Source organism: Camelus dromedarius, chromosome 29 (genome assembly GCF_036321535.1).
Source record: "Camelus dromedarius isolate mCamDro1 chromosome 29, mCamDro1.pat, whole genome shotgun sequence".
Classification (NCBI taxonomy): Eukaryota; Metazoa; Chordata; class Mammalia; order Artiodactyla; family Camelidae; genus Camelus; species Camelus dromedarius.
Window position 1 is genome coordinate 16,192,814 of NC_087464.1, and position 24,999 is coordinate 16,217,812.

A 24,999-nucleotide genomic window follows, 5' to 3' on the forward strand; every position below is an offset into this window, starting at 1 on the left:
TTTTGTTGGTGTAAAACTGCTTTCCAAAAAAAAGTTCTAACCATTTCACTCTGGATGTAATGTATGAGAGTGCTTGCCAGCAGTGGTGTCATTAAGACCACCTGTGGTCTCTGTTACCTTGTGAGGTGAGAAGCTGTATCTCTTTGATACATGTTGATTACAAGTGATGTTGAATAATTCTTGTGCTTGTTGTTCCTCAAGATCAGCTGATCCTGGTCCTGATATTAATGTTGTTGAAGAGTCCCCAGAAAAAGGAGAAAATGGTATTACCTACTTTTGTTTTTGTGCTTTACCTACTTTCTGTGAAAGCTTTTCTGTTCTTGTGTTATTGCTCAGCATATCCTAAGATATTTTACAGACATTATGATAGCTCTGGGCCCACAGTGTACACTAGTAAATATTTATTGGTGAGTGGTTTTTTACACAGAATGTACTGGACAGTTTCTGGAGAAGAAATATTTTTAAACGGTAGAAATGGGATTCAGAATGAAAACTAAATTACTATGTTAATATAAAGTACTGTGGCTTATTTTTAAACTATACATGATGAAGGAGGGGTTTCCAAACACTAGCTTATTTTTTTAAATCAGGTAGTTTGTTTATTGTAGGAAAACCAGAAAACAGAGAGAAGACAAAATTTTAATTATCACTTGGTAATCCCATAACTCAGAAATACTTTGTTAACATTTAGCTTTAATAATATAGGTGTTGTTCCTATATAAATATATGTAACATAAATATGAGAGCTGTGATTTTTAAGTTTTTTAAATTTTTAACAGAAGTCACAGTATACTTTACAAACCTTTTTCCACTCTACATCATGCTTAAGGGCAGCAGATTATGAGACTTGTGCAGGTTACAGACTGGTGGATTGGTGTTTTTTGTGCTTTGTTGGTGTCACTTCTTATATCCCCCTTAGCTTTGTCACAACACTTCAGAGATCTCAAAGCTAATAGCTTGTCAAATTTCCATCTTGTACATGGTGTTACATGAGTGTTGCCTATTTCATATGTGGGGAAATGCCAAGCTTGCATCTCTTTCTGGTTTTGTAGAAGTAAGTTTGAGACGAAGTCCTCGAATCAAGCAGTTGTCATTCAGCAGGACAAATTCTGGTTCCTTCTACTCTGTGTCTCAACCAAAGTCTCGAAGTATACAAAGAGTTCACTCACTCCAGCAAGTCAAGTCAGGTAACACACTTACCTGCCTGTTTCAGAGGTCCACGTGAACTTTGTGGGAAGTGTTTTTGGGAAAAGTATGAAGTTTGACATTTTCTTTCTTGACACTGGAGGAGTAGAATAGGTATATGTACATATTGGAGGTTCAGGGTGATGATGACCAGATGAAGAATCCATTGCCACCATTATCAGAGTCATCCCTTTGAGGGGCTCCTATGGTTAGTTATGCAAAGTATCTTTGTAGGTAATTCATTCATTCAAGAGGAAATACCTATAATTTCTACCACATGTTCAGATACTACAGCAAGGTGTCCTCAGGCAGAAGATGTGTTTGTATGTGCTTCATTCTTTTATCCATTATTGGCTTAGATCGTCAGATGTGTCTTTTTATATTTGTCATTGCAAATTCAATTATTTCAGTTGCCTACATCTCCTAACATAGGGGCTGGGCTTAATGTGCAGTCTTAAAATTCAGGAGGGCAGCAGTCATTGCCTTTGCTTTCATAATTAGGTGGGATTTCCCCCAGTTGCTCTAAAAAATTGTCATCTTTTTTCTATGGACTGGCTGTTTTATGAGTTTTGGGAAGGCAGGAGTTGAAAGAATTAAATATTGTCACTGTTTTTGACTTGCAGACCAAAGAGAAAATTCCCTAGTCCAAAGTATTCGGTCTCCCAAGAGGCTTCTTTTCGGGGCAATGTCTGAGATGATCAGTCCCCCCGAGAAGGGTTCAGCTCAAACTAAAAGGCCTTCAAGAAACGCATTGGGTTCTGAAATACCTACAGTTTATCAGGTACAAAACTACTATGATGTTTAAAATAGTATAGTTTGGGGAACATGGAGACATGGACAAGGAAGCCCACTGAGTCCATCAGGGAAGAGAAGGTAACAGAGATCTGAAGTGGCTGGGGTGACTCAAGTGAGTGATTACTCGGTGTATGGGGACTTACGGCAGCGGTTTGGCTGAGGCCAAGGCGGTGGTGAGAAGAGAGAAAGGTTTCATCTGCTCTCTTGGCTTCATCTACCATTTATGTTAGGCAGTACATATATATGTTTCTGAAATGTGCAGTATCGTTTTTATCTGTTGGATTGCCCACTCAACCCAGTCGCCCGTGTTAGAAACCTGGACTTCTCCCTCTCCTCGGGCTTGGCGAATCAACCGGTCCTGCCCATTTTATTGACAAACTATCTTACACCCATTCCCTCTTCTCTATCCTTGCGGTACTTGCCCTTGTTCAGTTCTGCCTGGAACAACTGAACAGCCTTTTCCCTCTCAAATCCATCCTGCCCCCAGAGGTCAGAGTGACAACTTTATGACCCCAATAGATGCTCCTTTTACCCCATCACTTTGCTTGGAGCTCTACCACATTCTTCATCTGTTAAAACTGAATATTCAAAGTTTTCCGAAAATGAAACCTGTATTCAAAAATAATTTTTGTTTGGAAACCCAAAAAAACTGCTTCGAGAATGGGGGAAGACGTGGAGGGAACTGTGGGAAAGGTTTGAAAACCACAGTTGTATAGGACAATGTTGTCTCCTCCCTGGGTAGGCAAGGGCCTCTGTGGGCTGGTCCCTGCTGGCCTGGCCAGCCTCAGCCCTCACCCCTCTCCACTTCACACTCCACCTTCCCAGCAGCCTCGGGATGCACACAACTGTCTTTGGCTTTTGTGCGTTTGCTTATACTGTTTTCTATGCCCAAAGCTCCCTCTCCCCCACTTTCCCATCTTTTCTCTTCAGGTGCTGACACTCATTCTTTAGGACATGACTTGCTATTCCTGTTCCCTGTTCCCCTCACTAGGTTAGACAGCCAGCCCTCCCTGTGCTCCCATGTTGCCTCGTGCACGCCCCTGTTGTTGCACTGGCCACACGGTATTATCATCTGTCTATACCCCACATGAAATGCCAACTAGACCAGGATTCCCCTGAGCTGATCAGATAAGACTGTATAAACGATAGGTGTCTGACCACTTTCCTGTTGGAATATTTAACTGCATTTTTGCAAGAAGGAAATTGGGGGGGGGGGTGTCCTTTCTGAGATGTTGTCTTTGTTGCTGTGCCTTAAATATCCGTATATTCCATGTTCCACCTCATCCCCCAGCCCACTCCCACACACACACTGCCTGCCACATAGTAGGTACTTACAAGCACATGTTGAATGTGGGTGAACAGCAGATGATGTGGCACCTAGAGGCTACTGTAGACGAAGATCAGAAATAGTTGTGGTGTGATATATTTAGAGACAAAGCATGTTTTAGCTGTAGTATGTGAAGTGTTAAAATTACTTGTCTAGGTGGGGAGGAAAAAAAATATTTGTCTTAGGAGAAGAAACTAACTGGATACAGTGCTTGGTGCTAGAAAAAGTGGACAAGTAAAATCTGGGTCATGTTTTGAAAGTGGAAACGTGTCACCATGTGAAATCCAATTTAACGTCATTCCTTTGGCTGACTATAAATCTCCCATTTGCCTTTTTAATCATCTTAGAGATTAATAAAACACTCTTTAGAGATACAGATTATGATGTTCAAGCACTGAAATAAGCATCTTTCTTTACAGACTCCTGAGAAGAGTTCCTGGAAATCTCCGAGCTCTTCCAAAGCTACACCAAGAAGATTCCCTCATACACCGCCAACTCCATTGTGCACCCCTGAGAGGATGCGAAAATCCCCTGCAGAAATGACCCCTGCCAAAAAGGTCATTTTTAAGGAGTCCATAAAAGACTCCTCACACAGCTGGGATTCACCATCTCAACCAAAAGTCACTCCCCAGAGAGGACGCTCCCTGGCAGAAGGGGGCACCTCTCCTCTTGAAATGATACCGAGAACTCCCCAAAGGCCAGGCAGTCAGCCACCTAGGCTTTTGCAGAACTCTCCTTGGCCGCGTTTGATGAATTCTAATCCAGAAAGCACCTCCTGCCCAGCAGCCCTGGTTTCATCAGCTTCCCAGACCAGGAGTGAGTGTCTGACTCCCGTCAGATACTCTCAAACACCTCTGAGGGGAGCAGCCTCGGGGGTGCCAAGAGAAGCTGCCTTCGTGGGCACACCTCCAAACCAGAAAGGCCAGCTCCTCTGTGGCCCCGGAGCTTCTCAGGCAGAGGAGCTGGCGCAGAAGTGGAAGGATGCAGCTATCAGAACCCCAGAGAGATCAGGGAACACAACTCTGACTTGTTCCCCACCGATTTCCACAGAGAATTCTATTACCTCTCCTTTATGTGGTATTTCCAGGAAGAGTCCATTTGGGAAATTTTCTATAGAGTCTCCTTCCCCTGGAGAACTGGATTGGAAAGAGGCCCGGCAGTCATCCAGCGTAGTCACATCTCCCTCCTGTCCTGCTCCCTCAACTCCCCTCAAAGCCTCACAAATAGCTAAATCCGACCCCCGACCCCCTCCACCCCCTTCTAAAATTGGCAAAAGGCACAGAAAGACCACTGATCCTGAAAGAAGCTTCCTGGAGGGCCAGCCTAACAGCTCTGCTGCCTGGAGGGTTGCCGTAACCAACAACCCAGTTGCCGTCACAGACACTACAAAGAACTGGAAGGAAGTGACCCTCTCTCCTGAAAGACATAGTTACCCTGCGACTGGCTTCGCAAGTGACTGGTGTACATCCCCTCCTCTGCTTATTGCAGGAGACTCGGAGTATCTTACTCTCTTGGATGAAGCTGAGCGCCATGGCGGTGATAACTTCAGTAGTAACACTTCACCAGTGGAAGAAGGTGAGGGGTCAGGGACATTGGCTGCAGATGAGAAGCCTTCTCTGTGCAATCTGGGGATTCCTCCCTCTTCTTCCTCTGAGCCCTGCTCTCCCTGGACACCCTCCTATGACCTGCGCTGCACCGCAGACAGGAGGCAGCGCCAGGCTGCTGCACAACTGGAGAATCTGCAGGCGTCAACCTGGCTCTCTGAAGCCTCTGCTAGCCCACAGACCTACGAGGTTGAGCTGGAGATGCAAGCTTCGGGCCTTCCCAAGCTTCGAATTAAAAAGATAGACCCCAGCCCTCTGTCAGAAGCTGAGCCCCTGCAAAGGGAGGAGAGCTTTCTGGGAGAGGAGAGTTCCCTCCCTGGTCTCGGCATGCCCAGGGCCAGCAAGTCCTCAGGCAAACCCGAAGCCACCTACCTGTCACCTCCCTGCCTTTGCCCCTCGCACAGCACCCCTGGCAAGAGCGGGGGACAGACCTACATCTGCCAGTCCTGTACCCCAACCCGCTGCCCCTCTAGTACCCCCTCTCCGTTTCAGACAGATGTTGGGGTTCCTTGGACACCATCCCCCAAGCACAGCGGGAAGACAACTCCGGACACAATTAAAGACTGGCCCCGGAGGAAGAGGGCGGTGGACCGCAGCCTCGGTTCCTCTGCCGGGAGGAGCGAGGTCAGCACAGAGCTTCCTGGGGCTGTGTCACTGCTGGAGCTGGAGGGAAAGGAACGAGGCCTTGAACTCAGCATCACCAAGACTGCCATCCTGGGGGATTTTGAGCTCGAGGGAGTGTGTCAGCTGCCAGACCAGTCGCCTCCAAGGGACAGTGTGCCTAAGGCCGAGGAAGCCTTCTTCTGGGGACAGTCTGGTTTGGGATCCAGGAAGAGACTGCTTTCTGCCAAGGAAGAAGCTGATTGTCAAGCCAAAAGAGTCTGTGACAAGCAGAGAGTAGACTCTGAAGTCAGTAGGAGTGAAGAGAGGTCCCCAGGCACGGGTGTGCGACAGCTCCCCTCTGTGGCAGATGACGAGGTGTTTGTTTCAGGTGAGTTAGCTGCCTCATGGCTCTGTCCGTGGTACTGGGGAGGAGGTGGTGAGGAGATGCCTCTCAGGAAGGCTCGGGCTTCCGTCCTGCGGCTGCGGGGCTGTGCTGACTGTGCCGTCCCTTTAGGTGCCACCCCGCCTCCCGGCTGTGCCATGCGGAGCTGCCTCTCTGCCAGCGGCCTGCAGGCGCTGACCCACTCTCCGCTGCTTTTTCAGGGGAAAACGCCCTCTCAGTATAAAGACGCCAGAGGTAATTTGTTGAAGGTCCTGGAGGCTTTACCAGGATCAAACTTGAATCCTTTGGGTGACTCTCAAGTTAGCGCAGGGTTTTTATTTTTAAGAAGTTGAATCTTGGAGTCGTAGGGACTGCCCGAGTGTGGGACGGATGATTTTTATCCCTGCAGTGACATGTGCCCTTCCCAGAGAAACTCCATTATTAGGGCTTCTGTGCATCTAAACAGAAACCTCCAAATCCTACCGAATTACTTCAGCTTCTTGAAGACAGTGACAGAAGCAGGCACACAACCACTTAGTGCTCGTCTGCGGCCCCTGGGAGCTGAGGGGGGAGAGCAACACCAGTGATAGGTGTGGAGCCAGCTGCTGCCCCTCGGGGCTTATACTCCCAAGTTTCTGTGCGTTCAGGCTGAAAGGCCTGGCTGCTGTAATCAGTCTTCAGACTAGGATTCCCCTGGACCCCACCTGGAACAGAACAGTACTGAGCCTGTTAACTACACCGGTTAGAGAGGTTTCCTGCTGCTGCTAGAAGGGAAGCGGGGGGAGTGCAGGAAGCAGGGGGTCTTCGGTGGTTCTCTTCCCTCAAGACCATGATATAAATCATGCAAAATAGCATAAACCTCACACATCTGAGACAAAAAAGAACGTGCCAACTATCAAACCGAAGTGCCACGGGTACTCTGCGTCTGCAGTTACGTGTTGCTGTCGGTGTCAGGGTGGAGAGCCTTATAGAAAGTAGAGGTAATGTTTCTGTGGGATGAGAGCCTACAAGCAATGCTGGTTTTCTTAAGTCCATCTTCACATGTAACCCTATGCAGTTCAAGCCCATTTTCTTCCTACATGCTGAGTCTTTCTGCCTTTTTCTAGATGAGGATGTGGATGTATTTCCTCCCACCACAGAAGACTCTCCTTTCAGCCGAGCATTCTCCAGGAGACGCCCCATCAGCAGAACTTATACACGGAAGAAGCTGATTAGCTAGTTAGGATGGAACTGGTTGGGGGACCTGTAACTACAAACACTACTGAGCTTGCCCAGAGCCACAAACAGTGCACTCCCCGACAGGAGAGGTTCTCTGAGAGCAGTCTTCTCTGGATGTATAAGGAATTCCAGACGCATACCATAAGGGAATTCTTAGCAACGTACCCAGAAACTGGGTTCATCTGAGCCATGGCACCACTGGTCTGCTCATCATATGTAACTCTCAGCTTCCTGCACAGAAACAGGAATAACCAGGGCTTAATGGAACTGAGGAAATTTAAAGGATGAAGGTAAGGTCAGCCAGATCCCCAAGGGCACAAAGAAACTGGGGGCCTGGTCCCAAGCCTCCTTGACTGTGGTCAGCTTTCAGATTCCTACTAGAATGCCTTCAAGTTTTCAAATCCCCCTTGTGGGATCCATCCACCCCCAAGCCCAGCCCTAATCCACGATGCCTGCCCTGTGTCAGGGAAGTGGTACAGCTGGTGGTAGAACCCAGAGGCAGCCTGGGAGTCAGGAACCAAATAAGGAACTGAGACCAAGATCCCCTTCTAGCCCCACCCCAACCATGACTGTGGTAAGTCAGACCACACTGCTTCATTTGTGAGATGGGAGGACTGTTACACAGGTCCCTCGCAGAGCTGCTGTAAGCCTGGAACCCCAAGACAGAGGCAGTGCTTGGAGATGGAAGCAGCTTACACAAAGTAAAAGACTGTGTCATGGGGGCAGAATAAATGTTTTGCATTCTCTGTCTAACAATAAAATCATTTCTAGCTACTTAGCATTCAGGGTATTTCTGCATACTGTTCCAGCCTGAGCTTAACTACAACACCGGTCCAGCTCCAGTGGTTTCCGGAGCAGTCACATCTCAGCGTCTGCCCTGGAAGCCAGCCACTCCATGGCACTGTTCCCACCATTCACAGGGAGACTCACTTGAGTCTTGGACCCACCCAGAGCACCAGCTTGCTGTCGAGTTTGGCCAGGTGCCTGGCCAACCATGAAGGCTGATTCAGAGCTGTCTCACCGTCTCTGAAAAGCTTTCAAGCTTGTTGTGTCCCCAAATCTGAGTCCTATTCTGCTCTTGTAAATCAGACCCTAGAAACTCCCATTTCTCCCTCCAGAGATTATTGTCATTTATTACAAAATGGTTTTAGAAAATCCTAAAACTGCTAAGCTTCCCAGCTCCCCCCATATACATAAGACCATTTAAACCACAACCCTGTTGCCACTGACTGTTCTGTGACAGGCCTTGGCTGAACCGCAGAACTAATGCATACACATAGGCTTAAGACTGGAACAGTCCTGAAACTCAAGCCAAAAGGTGGCAATCGGGTACCGCAGCTTAATGGAAGTGAGTGGTAGGAACCTGCATCTTTTTTAAGAAGTGACTTGAGTCCAGTTCTGGGCTGTGGCCCAAATTTGTTAACTCCAATTAGATCAGGACCTGATTTAGAGTTTGAGGTAAGGACACCTTCACAGAAGCAAGTGCAGGTGGCACAGCTGTCAGCAGGCTCCAAGCTCCCTCCGAGGCCAGCTCTGCCCCAAGAGCCTAGAGGGGGTTTTTCCTGACGTCAATCATCCCTGGGCTGGTCCTTCGCAGGTCCCGCCGGGGCTTGGGCAAGGATCCGAGGTTCCAGGGGAGACCCACCTCACCTACAGGTAGCACTCGCCCCACCAGGGGCTCAGTGGCCTCCCGCTGCCGCAGCTCCTCTGCAGAGCCCTGCTCCTCGCTGCACAGGCTCGAGCGTTTCCATGTCAACGGCAACGGGGCGTGGACCAAGTCCCGCGTCTCCTCCCGGGTGCGGGGGGCGCCCTCCATGAAGGGGGGATGCCAAAGTGGCTCAGGTGCTGGGTGGGGCTCGTCTTCACTTACAGGGGCTGGTCTGTTCTCCAGGCACAGGGTCCTCTTCTCCCCACCTGTCACTGGGAACAACGACACCCTTGTCAGAAATGGAAGTAGCAGCACCTTCCTGAAGTCCTAGCCTCCCAAAGCCCCAGCATGATAATTAACCTATGAAATGACCCAAGAGCTGAAATTAGAGTGGTTTCTAAGCTTTGCTCAAAACAAAGAGAACCTGATGTCAAAGGAAGGCAGAACAAAGCATGAGCCAGCCTGGTGATGGCACACAATTACCCCTGCTCTGGCCTGCAGCATTCATGCCACTCAGCTTCTGTTTCAGTTCCTGGTTTATCCACATGTGGCGACCCAGCTCCTTCTCCAGAACTTGAATCCTGGCCTCATATTGCCTCTTGCTGTCTGCTAACCCTTCACCAAGGTGGTCTAGAGGAGAAAGGCAGAAAGAGGGTGGTGAGGGGCTGTGGGCAGGCGGGGCCCATGAGCGAGTCCGGCCGGCAGGGCCTCACCTCGACTCTGCTGGAGGAGGAGCTGGATGTTCTGCTCATGCTCCTTCTGCTGCAGGGTCAGCTGGCGGTCCATCTCCAGGCGCTGCCGCTCCAGGGCCACCTCCAGCCAGTAGACCAGCCTCTGCTGCTCCTCCAGCTGCATCTCCAGCTCCGAGAAGGCAATCTGCTGCTGGTGCTGCTCCTCTCGGAGTGTCACCACCTGTCTCAAGACTCAGCCAGCTCAGCTCCCAGTGTTGGCTCCCTTCACCCAGGGAATCCTCAACCAGGGACAGCGGGTATTTGGCCAACTTGCCACCACCACTGTCCCACTGCAGATGTCACTGAGAAATCACCAGGCTCTCCTGCTGAGCCAGGATTTGGCCTCAGACGCCTTCTCAACAGTGTTCTAGGCAGCGATTTCCAAATGATTAGAGTTGGCTCTCAAGACGAATCTTTTTTGCCATCCCTGCCTCAAAACCCTTAATCACACACTAAGAAGCTTCAAGGCAGAGCCTCAAACTGGGATTTCAAGGCCAAGATTTCTCAACCTCAGCACTAGTGACGATTTGAGCCTAATATTTCTTGGTTGTCAGCGCCGTCCTGTGTGTCGGGTGTTTAGTGCATTGCTGGCCTCTACCCTAACTATTGCGACAACCAAAAGTATCCCCAGACATGGCCAAATGTCCGGGGCGGGGGCAAAATCATACCCCTTTGACAACCACTGTTTTGGGCAAGAGCCACCCTGAAGGTGGCAATCAGACCGGAAAGGGAGGTTGGAGGAAACCAGGTCTTAGTTTCAGTAAGTAAAATAGGCTTGAAAGAGGAGAGTCTGAAGGAGCCCCGAAGACTAGAGTTGGTCCTGATTCTGTCCTCCCACCCGGGAAGAAATCAGTCATTCTCTGGAGCTGCTTCCCTCACACGAGTTCCAGAAGGAGGCAGAGGTTTGTGGACTGGTGACCCACCTTGTCGAAGTACTTGCAGAGAAGGGCTCTGGTCTCCGAGGACGAGAGATAGCTGAGCTTGGCCATGAGGTTCATTTCGCACTGGGACAGCAAGGAGGCCGAGGCCCGCAGCACCCGCTGGCGGCACGTGATGGCCTCGTTCTTGTACTCGATGGCAGCATCCAGGGCCTCGATGGCCTCGTCCAGCTGGAACAGTGTCCTCTCCTCCTGAAGGGACACAGGGACGTGTGGAGGGGGAGTACTGGCCTCCTGCACATGGGATGCCTGCTCCCTGAAAGACAAGAGCCCTAGGCAGACTCATGATGGTCTCATGTAGCCACAACCAAGCCCTGTGTATCTCCTTGTCCTGAGCATGCAGTCAGCACGTCAAGCTAGGCGCCACTGCCCCCGATGGCAGAACAGGGATGGTGCCATCACAGCCTGGACCCCGGGGTTGGGGGAGGCCGGGGCTTTCCTAAGAGGCTGCTCTGAAGTGCGAGGCCTCTGGAGTGACCTGCACTCAGGAAGCTCAGGACACTCTGCACTGAAGAGATGGGATCACAGAGATGGTGGGATCAGAGGCACACAGGGTCTGCTGGGGTAAGTTTCTCTTAACACAGGCCTTCTCTGCCATCAGGAAGGAAAACATAGATGGCCACGAGGTGTGCTGATGTAGCCCCAACTCTCATCCCATGCAGGGAGTTGAGAGGTGTGAGCACACAGTCAACATGATGCAGGACAAAGGAAGAGTCTGGAGTCCAGCTGGGCGGGACTGAGAGGGCAGTGAGGCCCAAATGTGTGCCAGACAGGTGGACAGGAGGGCAGTCCCCATGCTCTTTGTGAGCTAGCACACAGGAGGAACGTACATCCCAAAGCAGCAAGGCAGACACTCAGCACAGTGGGGGCCGGGGGACCAAGGGAAGCGAGTGGATGGGGACGCACCTCGGGCGACAGCAGGCTGCCCTGCCTCAGTTTGCCATCGATCTCCAGCCGCTGCTTCAGCAGCGAGTCCTTCTCCTGGCGTAGAGCGTCGATCTCCCCGCGGATCTGCTGCTGGCTCTGAGCGCTGCCCTGCCGCAGCTGCCCGCTCTTCTCGGAGAGCTCCTTCTCCAGATGCTCCAGCCGGCTGGACACTCGTACAATGTCCTCATTGAGGGCCTGGGGGGGCCACCACCAGCAATTAGGGAAGGAGTAGGCCCCATCCTTAAGGGGGCCCAGTCTGGCCATTGGATGCTAAGGATGAGGTGGGTCCTTCCCTGGAGAATCCTGCAGGCCAGTGGAAAGGGGAGTCCTGACAAGGAGGGGATGACAGAGGCAAAGGCAGAGTGGGGTGGTGGAGGCCTGTCACAGAGATGACACAACATGAGTTTGTGATGGGAATTATGGGGAATTAGTGGCCAAACCCCAAAGGTCCTTCCAGGAACCTGATGTGGGAGGAAGCGAGGGCTCTAGCGGCTGAGGGAAATGCCCGATAATCCAGCAGCACCTGAACCCCCTCGGACTCCATGATGGCAGGAGAGGGTCTGAAACCCTGTGGGAATCCAGCCCAGCGGAGCACCTGCTCCTGGGACAGGCTCTGGGCTTTGTGTGTGACACACCCTCTCTCTCTCATCCTCATAGCAACACTGATTCCATTTGACAGAGAAGGACACTGGCTCAGAAGCTTCCTACTTAAGAGGGAGCAATGAAGTAGAGCTGGGGCAGGGGGGTCCAGGTTCGTCTGCCTCCAACGCCAGTGAAGGCCCTTTCTCTGGCCGTACCACCTGTCTATGCCTGCAGCTCCTTGTTCCACCTGCACAGTCCCAGAGCAGGAGGGTGATGAGGTGAAATGAACTGTGGGATAGGTACTTGGAGAAGTTCCTCTACCCATACATCAAAATCTGCATCACAGACACCTTCAAACCCTAGAATTCTTGAGGAATCCATAGGATATAGCCCAGTAGGACACAGCTTCACCTGTCTGGAACTTACCTGGAAGGGCCACCACCTGCAAGAACCTCACCTGTCTAGACCTCACCTGGCAGGGTTATTACACAGAGGGACCTCACCTGATGGAATCTCACCTGGCAGAAAGTCAGCTGGCAGGCTCTCTCCTGGCTGGACCTCACCTGACAGGGTCTCACCTGGCTGGACCGCAGGCGCTTGCTCTCCAGCCCCGTCTTCTCCTGCATCAGGGCCTCCTTCTTGGCCAGGATGGCCTCCCGCTTGTGAAGCTCCTCCCCCAGCTCCTCCAGCGCCCGTCGCTGCTGCAAGACCTTCTCCATCTCCTGGTCCAGCCACTTCTTCTGCTCTTCAATCTTCTGAGGGACAGCGCGGGAGGTGGGGAGGGAACTCAGCTCTTGCCTCTGGCTGTGTGGGTGGTGTGGGTGGCCACCCGGGTCAGATAGGGAGAATGGTATGCCCACCGGCTGACCCCCAGGGGACCCTAGCAACTGGCCAGGCTGCCCAGCCAGGCTGTGGGTGCTCCTGGGGGTGCAGGCTCAGCCCCAGCCCCACCTGCTGCTGCTCTAGGCTGACCACAGAGCCGTTGCTGCCGCTGCGCCGCTTCCTCTGAAACGCCGCAATCTCTTCTGTTTTGATTTTCAGGATCTTTTGCTGCTGCTCGTGCTTCAGCTCCAGCTCCTGGGGATATGCAGGGTGAGAAGCTCAGTGGGCAGGGCCGTGAGTGGTGCCAGCCTCTTCCCAGTCCCTGTGATCCCCGAAGCCCGCAGGAGTGCCTGCCCTGCCCCCGAGATAGCCCTGTGCAGAGTCCCCCAGCCTTGCCACTGCTCACTGGGGGCCAGAAAATGGAAGCAAATCTTTACAAGATGCCAGTCCCCTTGTATTATTCACTGAATTCTCACCCTAGCCTTGAGTTTCCTGTAACTCTCCTCACTTTCAGGTGAAAAACAAACTCAAGGAGGCGCAGTGACCCCCTTAGTAAGGTCAGGTGGCCGTGAGCACTGGGACCAGGACAGAGCCTGCCTGGGCTCCCCTGGCTGCGCCCCCAGCTTGGCCTCCAGGGCCGGGACACAGGCACCGAACTCGGCCAAGCACCCGACCTTGACACGGTGCTGCCGCTTGTTCATCTCCATCTCCAGGCGCCGCTTCTGCTCTGTCTCCTCACGGAGCCGCCTCTGCAGCTGCCCCTGCTGCTGCCGCATGAGCTGCACGTTCCTCTCGAGTTCCTGCAGCCGCTTCTCGCTCTGGGCCGACAGCGACACCAGCCGCTCCGTTGCCTGCTTCTTCTCCTTCAGCACCTGGGACCATCACAGCCTCCGCTGGGCCACGCACAGGGGCTGCTGCGAGCCTGGCGCCACCTGCTGCTGCTCAGGGCTCAACAGGGACTCAATAGGGGTGGGCAGGATGGAAGGATGACAAATAGGGACAGACAGAGGGGAAAACAGGTGGATCAAAAGACTACTAATAGTAGCTACCATGACATGGATTGTGGACCAGGCACTATATCAAGTGTTCTCTGTATGCAAAATAAACCCAACAATCTTATGGAAATGTGTATTATTCCTACTTAACAGATTAGGAAACTGAGGCACAGAGAGCTTAGGAAACTTAACCAAGGTCACTCAGCTAGTAAATGGCAGAGCCAGGATTCAAACCCAAGCAGTCAGGCTCCAGGACCTGTGCTCTTTTTTTTTTTTTTTCCAGAACCTGTTTTCTTGACAGCTCCACTGTACTGTCTCTTGGACACCTGAACTGAGAAAGAAGGAATGAGTGATGGATGGACAGCTGCAAAGATATGTGGATGGAAGCGTGGATGGATGGACAGGATCACATAAAGGTAAAACACAGGATGGACCGATAATGCAAGGATGATAGAAACGAACAGTAAGACAAATAGATAGACATGTAAATGGACCGTTAGTCACATCAACTGATAAAGGGATAAACGGATGGGTTAGACAGACACATGGACTGGTGGGTGGACAGACAGAGGGATGATGGGATGGAGAGGGGAGTGAATGGAGCTAGAAGGGTAGACCCATGGGATGGAGGGAGGGGGGCTACATGATGGAGTTTAAAAAAAAAGGTGCCATTTCTTTTGATGCCCACCCCTCACCCTCTCATTGGTCTCCTAGATTGTCTTCAGATAGGCCCCTTCCCCTGCCTCTGCTGTGTTTAAAGCTGAGCCAACCTCTAGCACTGCCAACATCCATCTAATACCAGCCTCACCCTGGGAGACCAAGAGGGCGTTAGCACCGGCAGCCAGGGCTGGGGCATGAGGGCCTCAGCATCCACAGGTTCCACAGTGAGCTCGGGCTCCAGGACTCCCGTGTTTTGATCCCAGGACCCCAGCCTGGGAGGCTGCAACCACCACCCCCGGGGTCCTGACACTGACCTGGACTTGGCTCTGTGCGGCAGCAACCCTCTTGCGGAACTCCTGGAGCTGGGAACGGTCGCAAGCATCCTGCGGCTCCTTGCCCTCAAGCTCCCGCAGCTGCCTCTGGCCATCACTCAGCTCAGCCCGCACCCGCTCCGCCTCCTGCTCCAGCTCCTGGATGCGCTGGCTGTGCTGGCGGTTCAGGGCCTGGGCCGCCTTCCCTGGAAGAAAGGAGGGCCGCGTCAGCACAGGCAGCCCCTCTGCCCGCAGAGGATCATTGGTTCATCCCTCTGGGCAGCCTGGACACCTACATGGATTCTACCATGCCTTTGTACCCCCGGGAGTTACTTAATATTTTTCTTTAAATTGATTCATTTTTAAAAATAGCCTTATCCACAGCCGTGGCCCAGAGAAATTACGAGTTAACTAGTTTTATTTTTACCTAATATATGCTAAAGTAAATATATACCTTGAGCCCATATACAACTAAGCCTCTAGAGCTAACTACCATTTGCAGGAAATATGGAAGACAGAGGAGCAAGCTAAATGGCACCACAAGGAAGGTAACAGGCAAACCCAGAACATTCGAAGTTTGGAACATTTACAGGATGACTGTGAAGAGGTGAGAGAAGGGAGATTTCAGAGACCTAACGAGCAAGTACAATGTGTGGACAAGTCTGGAGCTGCACACAGACACTGCTGAAGAACTGCTTCTGCTCGGGGCATTGGGAGGCTATTTGTTTTTTAAGATGTGCTGATGGCATATTGGTTAAAAGTCCAAAAAGAGGCAAACTGAAAGGTATAGGGATGAAATGACATAAAGTTTGGGATTTGCTTCAAAATATTTCAGCAAAGGCAAAAGGGAGGGATGAAACAAATGTGGGCAAAGCTTGGAAATGCTAAATCTGATGATGGTTGTGTAGGGCCCCACTGCAGTTGTCTCTCCTTCTCTTTTGTCTGAAATTTTTCCCAAAGCATTTTGTAGTAAATAAATACATAACTACTAAAATAAAAATGTTCAACTGGTCACCACCAAAAATCGTCCCCTGCCTGTTCACCCATATCACCAGTAGTAGCTGTAGCATGATCTGAGGTTATTGTTTGCTCCCCAGAACTGGGAGATCCTGTGCCTAGCACAGTGCCTGATACAGCAGAAAACTGATAAATAATAATAATGGGTAATGCTTCCTGAATGTTAGTCTAAGCACTCTACCTGAATTAACTAATTTCAACAACCTATAAAGCAGATACAATTACTATGTCCATTTTAGAGATGAGAAAACTAAAGCACAGAGGGGTTGTCCTACCTGTTCAAGGTTACACAGCTGGAAGAAGCTGGGCTGGTTACCAAACCTGAGCCATCTGTACCCTGCTCCTAACCACCCTCAGGTGGGAGGCCCACCCCAAAGCCCACCCCCTCACCTGTGCGGACCAGCTCGCCAATGAGCTCCTCCTTCATGCGGATGTTGATGGCCAGTTCACGGATCTTCTGCTGGGCCTGGGCCAGCCGCCATTCAGAGGCAGCGGGGGCCTGGCGGGGCCGAGCTGGGGCCTTGCTCTCACCAACCACTGTAATAGCACAACTGTCAAGGCCACAGCCCCATCTGACAGTTGGGGAGACAGAGGAAGAAAGAGGAGGGGAGGGGCATGCACTGGCCAGGGGCAGCAGGGATGTGTGGACTATCCAAGGTGGCCAGTCCAGGACCATGAAGGGGAGAAGGGGTCAGAACCATCTATGCACCCCAGCCAGCTCACCTCTGGGCCCCAGGATGGCTGCACCCAGCTCCTCCAGGCAAAGCTCTGGGCCCTTCCTGTCAAGTAGACTGCCTGGGTGGGCCCCCATCCTCTGGCTCCACTTACTGATCCCGTTCCTGGAGGGCAGACGAAGGAGTCCGTACCCCTCCCCAGACCCTGCCCAGCTCAGCCACCTCCTGGGCCCAGGAGGGGAAGAGACACCACCAGGCCTTCCATCCCCCAGGGTCACTATAACCCCAGGGTACCAGTCTGGCAGAACTCTGAGGCCAGCGGCTAAGCTCAGAGGACACAGGGCAGCTAGGGGCACCAAGGGCTCAGAACCAGGAGGCCTGGGCCCACCCATCCCAGCGACAACCCTTGGTTCAGAGCCCACAGTCCCTGCCCAAGGGCCAGCCATGGTGATGTAGGTGAGGGCACCCTGAGACCACAGTAGGATCCTCCTCCTTGAGCTGGTCGTTGTCAGGTGGGCAGCAGGTCCCACTCACCTGCGCAGGTGCAGAGTCCGTCGAGGCGGCTCCTCCTCCCCTTCCTCCTCCTCCTCCTGCTCTTCCTCTGATGCAACTGAAGAGCCACTTCCCAGCCTGTCTACTTCTGCCGGAAACTTGACTCCAGCCTCCCTACCATTTGCCACCTGTGAGGGGGATGCCAGGGTTTCAGGCCAGGAAGCCTCCAGGGCATTCTCCATCAGCCATTTCCCATCATCAAGTCTTTGCTCCCACTTATGCCCTACATTGCATGACCTCCTCACATCCCTACCTCTTCACTCTCCCTTACCTTTAAGATCTAGTTCAAACGACACCTTTTCAGTCTCAAGTTGGAGCAGGAGCTTCCTCTTTCCTCCTTCCCCTTCTCTGCTCCCATAGCACCTGGCCCTTCTCAGGAGACAATCTGCCCTTTCAATCTTGTGTACAGGTCATCAGCACCCAAGCCTTATTTCACCAACAACACCCCACCAGAGTGGAGGGGGCATAACAGACTTCTACAAACCCACATCCTCCCTTGCCTCAGTCCCTCTGGCCTTTAGAGCTCAGATGACCCAGAGCTTTCAGGCAGATGCAAGAACAGCCTTTGTCCAAAGGCCCCAAGTGAGAGAACTAGAAGCAGGACACCAGACTCAAGGAGAAGATCAGAGCTCATGGAAAAGTGAACTTGCAAAGAAAGGCATCCAAAGACAGAGAAGGTGGCCTCAGAGGTGATAAGCTCCACATCTTTGGAGGTATGCAAGCTTTCCATTCAGTACTGGAAGCCAAGAAATCTCCAGCTACTCCAGAAATCTCAATGAAACCAGATCCTTCTGAGAGGCCCACTGAGTTACCCAAATTTTGGTGCTTCCTCTAGGGACACCAAAAAGGGGCTTCTCATGGCTGGTCCCATGTGAACATGGGATGAGGAACACACTCCCCAGCATCACCTTTCCCCTGCCCAAGCCTGCCTAGGCCAACAGGCCCAGCAAACACCCAGCCTCACCATCTCCTCACCTCTCTCCAATTCTCAGAGCCAACTTCATCTCCAGAAAGGCAGGCAGGGGGCACCATGCCCAGCACATGGTTGTGGGTACCCCCCAGAGGGGCTGTGTGGGGCCGGGGCACATAGGACCCAGGAGGCAGGCCCTGCAGGACCCCTGGGGCCCCCAAACCAGGCCGCACCAGCTCTAGTCGCAACCTCAGCTCTGCCATCTCCTCCTGCTGCTCACGAAGACGGTCACTCTGTAAGACACAGTCAAGGTGCTGATGAGGGATGCAGATGTGGGAGAGGTGAGGTACAGGGATGCTGATAGGTAGAAGTGTAAGAAACTGAAGAACACATCTGAGGCCACCCCGCTCTCTCTGGGCAAAAATAGAGGAGGACCAAAAATACCTCTGACCACCTCATGGTGTCCCTCCTTCCCACACACTGTATTAGGTCAGGTTCAATCTCTCATTCATCCTGCCACATCCTACCTAACTCTCCCTCCACACCAATCCTCCACGTCCATGCCACTTATTGCCACCAGAGGGCGCCAAGAGCAACGCTGACCCAGTTACTTTGGGTAAGGTTAAGTACCCCCTCGAAAAAGGGAGCGCTCTGGAGTTTCACCCTGCTGTCCCTCGAGTCCTGCCTCCCGTCCATGCTCAAAACCACCCCGCACACCCACTTGCACCAACCTGTTCCTCATCTCCACACTGTTGCTCATGTTGTGCACCCCGTATCTCTACTCAATCTGCCAGAATCCTGCCCTGGCTAACTTCCTCTCATCCCCAGGCTCAGCTTCTTAGTTTCAACTCCTAACGGAAGTGCCCCTCCTCCCACTGTGGAAGAGGGGTGGCTTCACCTGCAGTTTGTATTGCTCCATGGCATCCTCCAGCGCAGCCAGAAAGTCTCGGTTCTCCTCTTCCAGTCGGGCCACCTGGCTTTGCAGGGCCAGCAGCTGCAGTGCCCCTTCGTCTTCCTATGGGGCAGGGAGAGCAGCTTCAGGGACAGAAGTTGGCAAGACAAGCCTGCCTGGCCCTGGGACACCTCCCTGCCCTGCCAGGGGCTCCTCTAGTCCTGCTTGCTACTCTGCTCCAAGCCCTGCCTGCACTAGGGGTTCCAGAACCCACCTGGCTTGCGGTCCCCTCTGCAAGCCATTGGGCCATCTTTTGTAATTATTAACCATATTTTCATTAGCAATTATTACATCACCACTATTATTAAGAACACCTTAGCTTTCACCAGCGTGCTGGGCACTTGTTACAACTTCAGCCCTTACAACATCCCCAGGAGGTAGATACTAATGTTATCCCTACCTTTAGATAGAGGCCCTGAGACTCGGTGAGCTTAAGGAAAGTGATCAAGATAATCAGCATAAGAGCCTCTAAATCCTGAATGTGCTCTGCTAATGGGGCACAGCTGGCTGTGTGAAGATCTTTTTCCCCATCCCTCCCACTCCCCGCCTCTCCATCCCCGGCTCCCAGGAGCCACACCTGGCCCTTGGCCACCTTTCGCCCGCTGGGCCCCTGCGTGGCTTGCTCCTCCGCCGAGGCACTCTCGATGCCACTGTCGGGCCCAGAGGCGGAGCTCAGGGCACTGCGCTCGCCCTCGACGGCGCACAGCCAGTCGCGCACCTTGCGGGCAGCGGCGCCGGGCAGCCCAGACTCGGCCTGCAGCTCAAGCAGGAGGCTGTAAGCGGCGTCGGTGCGGGCCCGGTAACGCGCGCACTCAGCACCCAGGCGGGCAGCGGCCTCGGCCTCGGCGGCGGCAGGGCCCGGGGCGCGCCGGCCACGGTGGATGATGCGCGTCTCCGAGCGGTGCCGTGGCGGCCCCCGCGCACCGGCCACTGCCTCCTCCGGCGCCCGCTCCGCCTCTGGCCGCCAGTTGACAGTGGCGCGGTTGCGGATGTTCTGGGCGCGGCTGGCGTAGTTGAGGGTGTTGAGGGTCTCATCGAAGTCAGAGGAGGAAGGGCTGACACAGGCGATCATCACTGTCTTGGCATTCCCGCCCAGTGAGTCTTTAAGGATCCTGAGGACGCCAGGCGAGCCGTGTCAGGGGCCCCAGAGTGCCAGGGCCAGAGGTCCAGACCGCAAATCAGGTCTGACCCTCGGCGTGGTTCCCCGTGGGCCAGATACCCCGTCTGGGTGGACAGCGAGCCCCAGAAGCCAGGTGGGGATCCATCCCACAGTCGCCTCCCCCTACCCCCAGATGCCAGACAGGAGCCATGACAAACTAGTGCGGCGCTCGGGGCCCCTTCTCCATGGTCATCTGGCGGCTCACCGGGTGATCTTGGAGTCCCGGTAGGGGATGTGACTGCCGCGGCGCTGGGGGTCACCCAGGGCGCTGATGACGTTGCCGAGCGCCAAGAGGCTGCTGTTGATCTGGATGCTCTCCTTGAGCCGCTCGCCTGTGCTGCCCGTCTTGAGCACCCTCTCTGAGCCCGCCAGGTCCACGAAGTGGAACTTGGAGATGAGCAGCTGGCCCGCGGCAGGTCGGGGCAGGCGGCTGGGGGCGCGCCCCCGCTGCTCCAAGGTCACGGTGAAGACCGTGTGTGAGCGGCTGGAGAGGCGGTTGAGGTGTGTGGACCCCGTGTGCCGCGCTGCGTTGCCCATCTCCAGGAGGCTCAGCACCTCGTCCAGGCCCTCCACATCGACCTCCTTCACCCCACACAGCACTGCAGGCACAGAAGGCAGTGAGCTCAGGGCAGGGGCAGCCTGAGACTCACCAGCTAGGACAGCAGGCAGAGCAGGGCTGGTCCTCTACAGCTCTTCCTGACTCAAGGGCCCCTTCCCCACGCCTGGGGAGGGGGTGGTTCCTGCTCATCCTGGTTGGGGCTTAAGGGGCTCCAGATTCCCCCAAGCCCACCTCAATGCTTCTCATTCTAGGTACACAAGTATACCCTGAACTCAGTGGAGACAAGGGAAACAAAAGCAAAATCTTCCAGGGCTTGGGTTTCCCAGTTAGGAGGTACCCTGCACAGGACAGATAAGCCACCCTAAGTAGGTGAAACCTCCTCAAGCCAGGTACCCACTCCCAGCCAGTGGAGGACCCAGGAGTTCCTCACCAACATTCCCACGATCATCTTCTCGAAGCTGGATGTCACGGCTGGCAGTGCCCACCTCCAGCAGGTCTCGGAACTCCTCTTTGTACACTTCCAGGTAGGACACGTGCACCAGACAGTCGAGCAGGTCATTCTCATCAATCAGCTTGAATGCCTCAGCCATGGCCCGTGGAATGATGCCCTGCTCATCCTCGTGAAGGGAGGCTGGGGAGACATTGCAGGGCCTCCTGCCACCAGGCCTGCAGCTGGACATGGCACCCACAAGGCTCAGAAGCTCCTGCCAGCAACTGGAGGATGGGGCTCCAATGTGGAAAAGGCAGCAGCAGAGGGCAGGATGGGCTCGGTAGCCCAAGCCAGGCCATGCTCCAGGGTGGTCAGGCAGAATTTCAGAGTTGGAAGCAACCTCTCAAGACTCAACTATCCCCTTTCATGATGTAAGCATGCCCTCTACTACAACCTGCCAGACGGTCACTTACCCTTTGATTACTCCTGGGGACTCATTACCATAGTCTATGCTCAGTTACCTAAAGGACCTCCTAAGTTTATTCCAAGGAATTAATAAGAGGATGTTCAGAGCACACTCTTCTTCATGACTTAAAAAAAATGCAAACATTCTAAGTGTCCATCCTAACATCCAATAGGGGATCTGGTTAAATAAGTTACCTTATATTCACAATGGCATGCCAGGCAGCCATGAAAATTTGATTGAAGAATATTTAATGATATGTAGAAATGTTCGTGATGTATTGTTAAGAAAATAAAAAAGGATACAAAAGAGTGGGTAAAACATAACACCATTTTTCCCTTGTCTCTTTTTCCCTTTTTTAAATTTTAATACCATTTGTTTAAAGTATAATAATTTTCACCAAGAAAGAAACTGAAATGCTAACAGGGTGAGTGATTTCTGAAATGCAATTAGCAAGTGAAGTTTTATTTTATATATCTGTTTTTCTGCATTTCCCTAATTTTCCACAACAAACATGTACACTTTTATAACCTAAGAGAAGGCACTACTCCTGAAAAGGAAGCAGTTCCTTCAGTTAGCCCAAAGCATCTCTCCCAAAACTCTGCTCTAGAGCCTCATGGAACCAGCCCGCTTCCCTTCTATGCAGCAACCAAAGCTCATCTCTTCCAGGACAGTCCCCATTCCAACCACTCCAACTGGAACACGGATTCCTGACCCTCGGCAGCCATCCTGACAACCTCCAGAGACAAGGCAACTCCCTGTGCCCTTCCTCCCCGTGAGGTCCCCAGAACCGGACAGTGTGGCCCCATCTCTATGGAACCAAGAAGGCCACTTGCATCCAAGGACTCTTCCTTCCTGCCTTGCCCAGCCCACTGACACAGCTGGTCCCATCCTGGGCTGCAGATCTTAGGAACCCTGACTTCCCGCCCCCAGCATCCCCATCTTCAACAGGGAATGGCAGCAAGAAGGCAGGGGCAGAGATTCAGGAGACACTGAGGCCCCTCAATATGGGCATGGGGCCTCAAGCAGGGTCACTTACCCACACTGGCCTCCCCCATGGTGTACGTCTTCCCGGAGCCTGTCTGACCATAGGCAAAGACGGTGGCATTGAAGCCCTCAAAGAAAGCCTCGACAAGAGGCTGCACGCAGGCCTGATACACAGCCTCCTGCCCGGCATCCTCATCCAGCACTACGTGGAAGCCAAAGTGGCGGTCTCGGCCCAGGGTGACTCGGCCATGCCCCGGCTCCACTCTCAGGCAGCTCTGGTGTCCGTGCAGCAGCTCCTTGGGCAGCAGCGGGCGGACTCGAAGGGCCACTCTCACTGGGGCCTCCTCGGCCCCTGGCAGCCTCTGGGCCTCCAGCCCCATGTTGAGAGACGGCTGCTCCCAGCCCTGTGGAGAGAGGAAGAAGTCCTTGCCATCAGCACCTGGACTCACCTTACAGGTGACCTGGAGCCAGATCCTATAGCTCCTGACCTTGGAGGGATAAAAGAGAGGGAGCTCAAAGTTTGGAACATCCTGTGCTCCATCCTGGTGCCCAAATGCCGCAAGGGCCATGATATAGTCCTCCACAGTAACATTTCATGGCCCCCAGCACTGGCAAAATAAGGTTCTAACTCCTCTACTTGACATCCAAGGGCTTCTGTGTTCCAGCTGCATCCTTCCCCTGTGACCCCATCTCCTAGAAGGAAGACACAGACACACATGCATACAAGCAGCACCACACCAGGGATCTCTTTTCCCCAACACCCACTTTTTCATTGTCTCTGCCTTTGTCACCTCACACCCTCTGCTCCACCTTCTTCAAAAAAGTCAGCAGATCCTTTGAGACCAAGGCCCCACCATCAAATATTGCCAATTCCACCTCCTAAATACCAAGTTCACCTGCTTCTCTCCATCCTATTTCCAAAGCCCTGGTTCTGGCTGCCGCCATCTTGACAGGATGGCATTGACCTCACTGACCTGAGTCTCCCTGCGCCCTCCTACACGGCAACCAGGGGAATATTTTAAAAATGTAAATACAATCATGTCACTCTCCTGCTTAAAATCCCCCCAAAAGAAGCAAAAGAGGCTCCCCAATGCCCTAGAGATTCAAAGCCTTAACAGGAAAAAATACTTCAACAAGCCCCTTCTGCCTTGACTATTTACCTCCCGTATGCCTTTCCTCACCTTTCTCTGCCTGCAACACACTCAGTATTGCCCAGGACTCCTCAGCCTTCGTGGTTTAGATTGGTCCCATCTTTTTCAGGGAAGGGCCTCTGCTCTGTGCCCCAACCACTACACACACACACACACACACACACAATTGCCTGAGGTGCTGCCATCAGCCACTGACCATTCCCTTCCCTTGCAAATGCCAGACTACTCCCTGGTCTCTCCCCACCTCCCAAAACGGGAGCTGTGAGGCCGGGATCCTCCTGTCCCCTTCGTTCTGCATCTTCAGCACCCAGCACAAGATCCGAAGCTTAGTAGCTGCCCAATAGTGATGAATAATCTTCACCAAGGTTATCCTCCCTTATCTTACCGCAGTCCTCAACACTCCCCACCCCCAGGATCATAGCACTTTTTCACTATTTACCTTCTCTAAGCAAAAATAACGGTTCGTTCTTTCATTCAATCATTCAGTCCCTGTTGGGCGCCCAGCCCTAGGGACACAGAAGTAACTGCCACTCACTACTGTGGGCGCCTTCGCGCACCCCTCACCCTGAGCTTTTCCAGTCCCGTATGGCCCCGGCTTCTCCGCTGCCCGGCTCGGGCCACCGCGTTCCCTGCACCGAAGGCGCCCGAACAACACCGGTGCGGTCGGGCGCCCGGGGTAGGGGATAAGGATTCGGAGGCGACTGGCACAGAAGGAGCTCAAGGAAAGTTTGAAGAAGTGATTACAAATGAGGATCCGACTCTCACAGCGCGGGGGCTCGCTCCTCCGGGCCAGGCCCGGAAAGCTGGCCCCAGGCCACGGACTTAGGGAAGGGGAGGCTCCTGCTCGCCCAGAGAGGGGCCTCCAGAAAGCTCGAAAGCAAGGATGAGGGGTCCTCGTGCTCGGTCAGGGCTCCCCAGACGTTGCCGACTCCCAGTGCCACCCGACCCCGGCCTGCATAGGGGAGGGGGCGAGCGTGTGCCTCGCCCCTTCCATCCCGGTCCTCGACCTCCACCCATCTGCGGCCCACACCCACCTGCTAGGGGGTGAGCGTAAGCCCCCGGCTGTGCAGTCTAGCTCCAAGCCCCAGCGAGGCGCGCTCGGATGCCGTCATCAGGACCCGGGCCCACCAAAACATCCCGCCCCTCGTCAGCAACCCCGCCCGCCCGGCGCTCGGGGGCGGAGGCGCAAGCCGCGCGGCGCCGGAGAGTCTGTCCGCAGACGGGGCGGGGCGGGGACATGAGGGGCGGGGAATTGGGCGTGGCCTGGGCTGAGGATGGGGTCTCCCCGCCCTGGGTCCTCCAGCACCGCCCGGGGTCCCAAGCGCTGCGCGCCCACCCTGAGACAGACTTGCCGAATTCTGGGGACACAGCGACCAACAAGGCCGGCCTGATTCTCTGAGCTGGAGAAGCCCACCAG

At 53.4% G+C, this 24,999-nt stretch overlaps 2 protein-coding genes across 2 annotated transcripts in view; one reads left to right on the forward strand and one right to left on the reverse strand.

Annotated features, from left to right (window-relative positions):
• The window catches only part of TICRR (TOPBP1 interacting checkpoint and replication regulator), a 36,112-nt gene extending 28,220 nt beyond the window's left edge, over positions 1-7,892 (forward strand). The window contains exons 17-22 of the mRNA XM_031440556.2: positions 202-263; positions 1,053-1,187; positions 1,809-1,966; positions 3,727-5,902; positions 6,029-6,151; positions 7,003-7,892. Coding sequence (XP_031296416.1) covers positions 202-263; positions 1,053-1,187; positions 1,809-1,966; positions 3,727-5,902; positions 6,029-6,151; positions 7,003-7,115 — 2,767 coding nt within the window. The 3' untranslated portion in view covers positions 7,116-7,892. The remainder of the gene's footprint in view (positions 1-201; positions 264-1,052; positions 1,188-1,808; positions 1,967-3,726; positions 5,903-6,028; positions 6,152-7,002) is intronic.
• Positions 7,872-24,719, reverse strand: KIF7 (kinesin family member 7). Its single transcript, XM_064480572.1, has 19 exons — positions 24,617-24,719; positions 22,484-22,835; positions 20,982-21,182; positions 20,198-20,591; positions 19,411-19,945; positions 18,780-18,896; positions 17,947-18,174; positions 16,954-17,099; positions 16,469-16,584; positions 16,136-16,282; positions 14,732-14,934; positions 13,437-13,634; positions 12,892-13,017; positions 12,519-12,695; positions 11,338-11,553; positions 10,417-10,623; positions 9,476-9,674; positions 9,246-9,392; positions 7,872-9,034 (listed from the first exon to the last, which is right to left on the reverse strand). The coding sequence occupies exons 2-19, from the start codon at positions 22,809-22,811 to the stop codon at positions 8,661-8,663; spliced, it is 4,059 nt and encodes a 1,352-aa protein (XP_064336642.1). The 5' UTR covers positions 22,812-22,835; positions 24,617-24,719; the 3' UTR covers positions 7,872-8,660.
• Between the last annotated feature and the right edge of the window lie 280 nt (positions 24,720-24,999).

Excerpts from the sequence above, each read along its gene's own strand:
- KIF7 (XM_064480572.1), bottom strand. The coding sequence starts at position 22,811 with ATGGGGCTGGAGGCCCAGAGGCTGCCAGGGGCCGAGGAGGCCCCAGTG. Across the intron at positions 10,624-11,337 it reads GCAGCCTGCTGTCGCCCGAG|GAGGAGAGGACACTGTTCCA; the intron begins GTGCGTCCCCAT and ends GTGTCCCTTCAG. Across the intron at positions 9,675-10,416 it reads TCTGCAAGTACTTCGACAAG|GTGGTGACACTCCGAGAGGA; the intron begins GTGGGTCACCAG and ends GTCTTGAGACAG.